The sequence below is a fragment of the Amphibalanus amphitrite genome, unplaced genomic scaffold (assembly GCF_019059575.1).
Source record: "Amphibalanus amphitrite isolate SeventyFive unplaced genomic scaffold, NRLGWU_Aamphi_draft 001411F_arrow, whole genome shotgun sequence".
Lineage (NCBI taxonomy): Eukaryota > Metazoa > Arthropoda > Thecostraca > Balanomorpha > Balanidae > Amphibalanus > Amphibalanus amphitrite.
Window position 1 is genome coordinate 161738 of NW_024882904.1, and position 7986 is coordinate 169723.

Below are 7986 nucleotides of genomic sequence, written 5' to 3' on the forward strand. Positions count from 1 at the left end.
GTGGGGTCTTTAGAGCTGTCAGCTGTTGACGCGAACCATCTACAACCCGGCAGGGGGTTCTCAGTGACCGGCAAGGGGCCCTTAGGCCGGCAAAAGAAGTCTTGTGGAATTCTTAGAGACCGGCATGGTACTGTCAGACGCCGGTGGGGCCGTCAGGGCTCAGAGACACTGGTGTGGGGCCCTCAAAAGTCACCAGTGGGTGGCCTTTATAAGCGCAGGTGTTGACTGTTGGGTCCTCAGAGCCGCCGATATGGGGCTTTAATAGGAACTGATGTAGACACTCAGAGTTGGGGGTGTGAAACGCTCAGAGACACCGGTGTGGGCCCTCATAGGCGCCGATAAGGGTCCCCACAGTTGCCGTAATGGGCCCTCAGAAAAATAAGTGTGTGACCATCACAGGCGGGAAATGCCTCTAGCACTGGCCCCTCATAGGCCGGTAAGAACTCTCAGAGGCCAGTAACTCTCAGAGACCACTGAGGGGCCCTTAACCCATTAGTGCCCATAGCCATATATATATTTCGCAAATTTATGAATTTTTTCCTCAAAAGTGTGGGTGTTTTTCATGAAAGTATATACGCCCCATATATAAATAAGCATTTTTAAAGGACTTGATGTGCGGTTGCTGCTGCTGCGCCATTTTCTCTGTTCTGCTTGACAGTCGCGAAACTACGTCAACATGCCGAAAAAACGCCGGTGAGTGTATTTAGTTATTTAGCTGTTCTAATTCAATAAATTTCACAGACATGTTTCTTTGAACTGCCCTTAAGACCCCTGAAACGAATAAAATAGCCTCGTTGAAGATTTGCCGCAGCATGACGCTCTTCTGTACGGGTCAATATATTTATGGCCATGGGCGTTTGGGTGGTCGAAAATGTGCGTTGCAGTCTGCTATCATTTTCCAGGTTTGGAAAGCTGATTGATCTCCTGGATGAAGTTGATGAGAGTGGCGAGAGTCCGGCCACTGTCTTCCTGTGTCCTCCTAACGTGCGTGAGGACAGCGACGCCGACTCGGGAGACGAGGACGGAGGCGGTACCATCGACAACCTCAACCGCAACCTGCTGCAAGCAGATGCTGAACTCGTCGGCCAAGAGGACGGTTCTGACGACGAAGCTGCTGAATCGGTCGCCCCAACCAGCCACAGGTGGGGCAAACGAGAGGTCGCTTCATTTCTGAAGGAGCGAGAGGAAGCTTGCCCATACCCACAGGTGAACTTTTCGAACAAGACACCCGTTGAAGTACTGAGCTTCTTCTTGGATGACGAGTTCTATGCGCAACTCCTTCAGGAGACACGCCGATATATCCAGTGGAGAGGGAAGAATGTCCAGGAGCCCTCCATCGCCGAGCTGAAGGCTGTCATGGCGATCCTGTACTTCTCGGGATACCACAACGTGCCGAACCGCCGGGCCTTCTGGTCGACAGACCCTGACCTGCACGTGGAATTCGTCTCCCGGATCATCTCGAGGAACCGCTTTGACGACATCCTTTCGGTCCTCCACTTCGCTGACAACCAGCGTCTCGACCCCAGTGACAAGATGGCCAAGCTGCGACCTCTCTTCAACAGCATGCAAGACAAGTTCTTGCGAGCTTTTCAGAGACCGCCATCTTCCACAGAACTGGACGTGGATGAGAGCATGATTCCCTACTATGGCCGTCACGGGTGCAAACAGTTCCTGAGAGGGAAGCCCATACGGTTTGGGTTCAAGGCGTGGTGCCTTAACAGCCCAGATGGGTATCTACTGACCTTCGAAGTGTACCAAGGTGCCAGCGGAACTGCTCAGCGTCCAGACTATGAGGCCGCCTTCGGGAAATGTGGATCAGCAGTGAAGATCCTCATAGACAGAATGCCGAAGGAGATGCGCATGGACGCACTGCACATCTTTACGGACAACCTCTTCACCAGCCTTCCTCTGATGATGGCGCTGAAGGAGGAGGGAATCGGGCACACGGGAACCATCCGCCAGAACCGCCTCCGAGGATGTCCGCTGAGCTCGGTGGCAGCGATGAAGAAGGCTCCCAGGGGAGACACCTCTGTCGCCGTGGAAACGAAGCAGGGCATCAACCTCGTCAGGTGGAAGGATAACAGCGTGGTGACCGTAGCATCTACGGTAAGCTCGTCCCGAACTGTGGCTGAAGTTCAAAGATGGTCGCGACGAGAGAAGAAGAGGATCAAGGTAGCTCAGCCACAGATGATTCAGGACTACAACTGCGCCATGGGCGGTACCGACCGCATGGACCAGAACATCGGCGCGTACCGCATCGCGATCCGACAGAAGAAGTTCTGGTGGTGCATCTTCTGCTGGCTTCTGGGGGCCGCGATGCAGAACGCCTGGCTGCTCTACCGTCAGCATCATCCAGGCGAGAATCAGATCAACTTCATCCGAGCCATCGTCCGGTATCACCTGGCAGAGACGACGAAGCCACCATCTGGACGTCCAAGTTCCGCGTCGAGTCAGCATCGCGTCCCAGCCAGCATCCGCTACGATGGTATCAACCACCTGGTCGTTCCTCTTGCCAAGCAGGGAACGTGTGCAAACAAGGAGGGAAAGTGCAAGAGCCACCCGAAGACCGCCTGTCGCAAGTGCCAGGTGCCGCTGTGCGTGGCGTGCTTCGTGCCGTTCCATGCGACCTGAGAGTAAGAACATGCTGTACACCATGGGGAAATTTGGGCTAGTTGGGCCAACACTGTTGGATACGGTGAGATGGGTGAAAGTTTGCAAGCGCCGTCTAGATCCCGGAGGGATGTTTTGTTTTCAGCGTTTGCTGTAAGCTGTGTCACTGTCCAATGCACTTCGATGTTTGTGAGTCAGGTAGTGCATTGACTCATCATCGTAATTGATTGTTGACCGCTGACACTATCAATCATCACGATCATTCGCCTGATCTCATAATATGTTCACATGTTGGTAGTGGCAAGTGCCTATCAGCATACACATCTAAGAATATACATTGGTTCTCAAAAGTTTCTTTTGAATTGCGCTTTGTGGCAATATTTCGACTACCCAGGTGCCCATAGCCATATATTTATTGACCCCCCTGGCGACAAATTGGGGGGGATAAAAAACAAGAAAATCATCCTAAGCTAATACACTCGATAAAGAAGCTAGTATTTTGTGCAAAAAAGTTTGAAATTTTGACTAAAAATAAGTTGGGCACTAATGGGTTAAAATATGCAAGAGGCTCTCAGAAGCCGGCGTGGGCCCTAATGGAGATCTAAGTGTGGTTATTTAGGGCCCATGAGGTGCTCTAACGAGCCCCATGGGGCCCTTCTGAGTCGAAATATGGCCATCGTTAACCCTCAGCGGTCAAATGGCGCCGCAGGGCCCTTCGGACCCGAGTGTTCCTTTGAACCCGATGTGTGTGTGTGTGTGGGGGGGGGGGTACGTGTCCCCCTAGACCCCTAGCTACGCCACTGCTTCATATGCATCATGTCAGGTATTTTAGCCTCGCCCCCCCCCCCCCCAACTTGAAAATCGTTCCCGGGTCCCTGTAGTTCACTAGGGAAATATAGGCGCCGTGGTGACGTCATCAGAGGAAATCTTTCACGTTTAAATGAAGGGGTCATTTGAACTACTGATTTTGGCTCGATATAGCCCTATTTTTTAGTTTCAGCCCCACTTATTGTAATGAGGCGAACTCACTGCTACATTGGTACAACTTTTGATGACACATAAGCCTTGTTTTTTTCTTCTCCAGCTCGCTCGAAAGATGATGAAATTTGCATGCATGCCTATGGACGAAGGGAGAATCTACCGCCGTGGTAACGTCACGGTAAAGGGATTCTGGAGCTAGTGAACGGGGGCTGCGACTCTGGGCTGTGCACCCTCGGTGACGTCATCCCGCTATCTGCGTAGAAAAGGTGCGCACTGGGATGATTCTACCTGGTTTATACTGCCTTGGTCCTACTTTTCTACTTCAGCAAAAATTTCCTTTCGTGTAGCTCGTGCCCGTCACGAATAACGCAGCCGACATAGAAACGGCATCTTACAGTGCCCCATCGAAGTGAGCCGACTCACCTTCCCTTTCCTCATGACCCGATACGAATGTTTCTCCCCTGTGCACCGGACCGTGCCGCCGCCGTCTTGCTCTTTCTCCGCTGAAAATTTTCGATCGAAACAGGAGGATAACCTTAACTTCCACAAAATCTGACAAAGGAATGTGATACGGTCTGTGCAGGCTGTCGCTGCCCCTAGCCTTTCGCGGTTGGCGGGCAATGTGGGCTGCGTCTGGCTGCCATCCTGTGCCCCCGTCGCGCCACTGACAGCCACCCTATGCCGGCGGCCGGCAAATGGCACGGGAAAAGCTTGGAAAAAGGAGGCATTTCAGTGGCAGATGTTCGGCGCGCCGTGTCTTCCGTCCGAGCCGGGAGCAGCGACCGGCCGCGGCGCGCGCGCGGCCGGTCGGTCCGTCTCCGCAGCTGTCGCACGCTGTCACCCAGCAGACAAATAGACCGCCTCGCACATGCGCGCTCAAGTAATTATGTAGTTGGCTGCCCCCTCCCCCCGAAAAACGTTACAATTTTGAAGGCCTATATCTCGAGTTCTGATGCACACGGCTGTCTTAAGTTGTCATATTGTCTTCTTTCTCTGTGCATCGGTATGCCAATTTATAAAACTGTACACACCTTCGTTTTCATGCTAGACTCTGTGTTCAATTCAGTGACACGATTTTGCTTTTTTGCTGATCTTGAACTATGATGAGGTTTGGTTTAGACCACGGCATATAGAGTACTAGGTAAAGCCGGCTTCTTGCTACAATACTAGGATTTTTGTCACTTTCTTTAGCTAACTTTTTGGAACTAAAAAGGAAGAGAAGCCACATATTTCGGTTAGATTAATTGTATATTTATTGTTTTAAAGCACATTAGCACAGGGGATCCGACGAGTTAGTCTGAATGCTAATAGCGGTATGCTGAACTTGGTTCGTAACTGAGCTTATGTGGTTGCCATGGCTGGTAACAATATGCTTCACACAGGGGTGTTAACCCGGCAGTTGCTGGGGTATTTCGCCACCCACCGTTTGCTGGGGGGGGGGGGGGCGTTAAACGCCCCCAGCCGATAACTCGAGAACCAATAGGCGCAGCGAAACGCACGAGGCGGCAAACGAAAGAACGCGACGAGACGCTTCAGATGAGTACTTTAAAGTTGAATTTTGAGGTCACATGTCGGGTCAAGGTCAGGTCAAACACCTGAAATCGGGCTTTCAGTAGCATGGACTTCAGGACTTCGCAATGGGTGCCTCTCGTCATAAACTCTGTGAAAACGGTGCACAGTCCATCATATAAGGCCTACAAGAGTGTCAGCTCCATGTAGGGGTCAGTCAAGCATAGGTCAGGGTCAAGGTCAGGTCAACCGGGTAGGCACACATGTTTTATGGGTAATTTGGGGCGTAGAACACGATGGTGACATTCGTGAGATGATGTTTTTCGTACTCCAGCGTAGAAGGGTAGCCATACGGCCGCCACGGTTGACAGTGATGACATCAGTCATCTTTTGCAAGCTCGTTAAAGATTTGGGCTATACGGGGATCCCCGTATAGCCCAAATCTTTAACGAGCTTGCAAAAGATCACTGATGTCATCACTGTCAACCGTGGCGGCCGTATGGCTACCCTTCTACGCTGGAGTACGAAAAACATCATCTCACGCTCTCAGTCCCAGCGGATAAAAACAACACCTAAGGATGGTGACATTCATTTTATCATATGTGTACGTGTTTGGCTCAAAAAGTTCAATTTAAGAAATGCATGTATCATGGTCGTGAAGAAGTCACGAGAAATTGCCAAGATTCAGTTCAAGATTTTGTAAAATGCGGAACGATAATCAATAATCGAAGATAGCTATTTGATTGTTCATGGTATTGGCAGTCTAATGGCGTTTACGGCATGTCTGTATGTCTATTCTGTGATTTTATATGATTTTTTGAACATATGCCGTTTTTGGTCGAAAACTCAGAAATAATGACGTCACTAAGACCTCGATATCTCAAAAATTTTCCGACTGATTTTTTTGAAAATTTGCCACAATACACTTCAATCAATTCCCTAAAGGTACCCAAAATTTGGCGCGCCTGCGGCGCGCCGTTTTTATGCTATGGCCCGGCGAAAAAAGTGGGGGCGTTTAACGCCCCCCCCCCCAGCAACTCGCGGGTTAAGTCAAAAATCCCTCCGGAGTGGCTACTCAGGCGGTGCCGGCCGATTTTCACTGCCGGCGCCGGACGGTTCCGTCTTTGCATTGCGGTGCTTACCGCTGCAAATGCTCGATTCACGTCAATAGGTATATCATTGGAAACTTTAAAATGTACAGAATACAAGCAATGTTATAGTGAAGTACGAAAATCAGCCGGTAACATTTTGAGTCGCGTGTGTGCAAACACAAAACTGGGACTAAAACGCCTCCCCCGTCGGCTGTTCCCGCCCCAACCCGGAGACATCTTACTCTTAGAAGTTCTAACTTTTAAATGATATGTTATTGAGTGCTCTCGCGAGGAACATCTTGTTATGATAAAGTATAATATTTGTTATGACCTTTTCCTCGAATAAAGAAATGTAAAAAGTCGAAAGTGATGTATTCTAATGGGTGAATTTTCGCCCACAGGGCATCGTCAGACAAGCAAATAGCATTGCTATTTGCTTGACAATAGCAAATATTTGCAATAAATATTTGCTTGACAATAGCAAATAGCAATGCTATTTGCTTGTCTGACGATGCCCTGTGGGCGAAAATTCACCCATTAGAGTACATCACTTTCGACTTTTTACATTTCTTTATTCGAGGAAAAGGTCATAACAAATATTATACTTTTAACTTTTAAGTGCCATTATTATGACTGGATTAACCATAGATTCTCAATATATACTCAAAAAGGTATGTGCAATCTTGTAGTGAAAGAAATATGAAAATCCGCTGATAACTTTTTGAGGCATAGGCCTGTAAACACAAAATAAACCATTATCTGGCAAATTTAACAACGGTTGACCTCATTTGAACTAAAGGTGTTGACCTAGTGTCATAAAATTAACACACCTAGTGTCATAAAATTATCACATAACTAGAGTTTTAATTAACTAGAATTAATTGGAATTAATTAACTTGAGTTCCACACTAGCTTGATACCAATCGGAACTTGGACCTTCGGAGTTCCGTTTATGTCCAATGTCCAATTCGGAATTTGATTGGACAAAGGCAACACGCTTCGGACAACATTGGAGAATCACTTGCTACACCTCCGGTGGCGGCAGAATGCCTTCAATTAAGGGGAGGCACTGCCGACTTTTGGTCCCATTCTTTCCATGCAACGCCCATAGGACTAATGTTTAAATACCGAAATCAAAGGGGGCACCGTGCCCCGGTGCCCTCCCCGTTCCGCTGCCTATGTATAAATCGTGCATAGCATTGATTGACGAGTAGAAAGTTCAGCTGTCGATATGATAAACACTTTTGGGCTGGTAATAGTTAGTTCATTAAAACCAAATTAAATGACAGTGCTCAGTGTTAATTATTGCGTAGTTTTCGGACATCTTTCGGACAAATGGCTGACTTGAACGTCTTTGGACGGAGAGTCGACTGAACTGCCGTATACGCTGGACGGACATTGGACATACATTTTCTGCAACTGGCAACACTACTCCACACCGTCCCCACCAACCCTCCGAATTTCGTCTTTTTGACTTCCGTAGGAACTGAGATCTTGGGGGGGGGAGCGACATTCGCCACCCCCATCCACTGGGCATAGTTCTCGGAACCCTTCCACTGCGCATGTTAAACCTACATACCTACCCGAAACTGTTTCTCATCGGACTTCGAATACTATTTTGTATTTCGCAAAAGGAAAAAATGTTTATTTCACAAACCTAGAATGTTTGTTACCGCGAGTCGATTACTCAATTACATCGGACACGGCCTGGGCCAAAAACCGAATTTCGGGGCCAAAAATTGAAAATCGTCTCTGAAAACCGGAAAAGCATTTTCAGATAAAACATGCCCATTTC

General features: G+C 48.7%; 1 protein-coding gene across 1 annotated transcript; it reads left to right on the forward strand.

The window, feature by feature from the left end:
* Nucleotides 1-534: 534 nt before the first annotated feature.
* On the forward strand, nt 535-3137 carry LOC122372867 (piggyBac transposable element-derived protein 3-like). The gene is made up of 2 exons (XM_043350519.1): nt 535-693; nt 903-3137. The coding sequence occupies exons 1-2, from the start codon at nt 677-679 to the stop codon at nt 2629-2631; spliced, it is 1746 nt and encodes a 581-aa protein (XP_043206454.1). The 5' UTR covers nt 535-676; the 3' UTR covers nt 2632-3137.
* The last annotated feature ends 4849 nt before the right edge of the window (nt 3138-7986 follow it).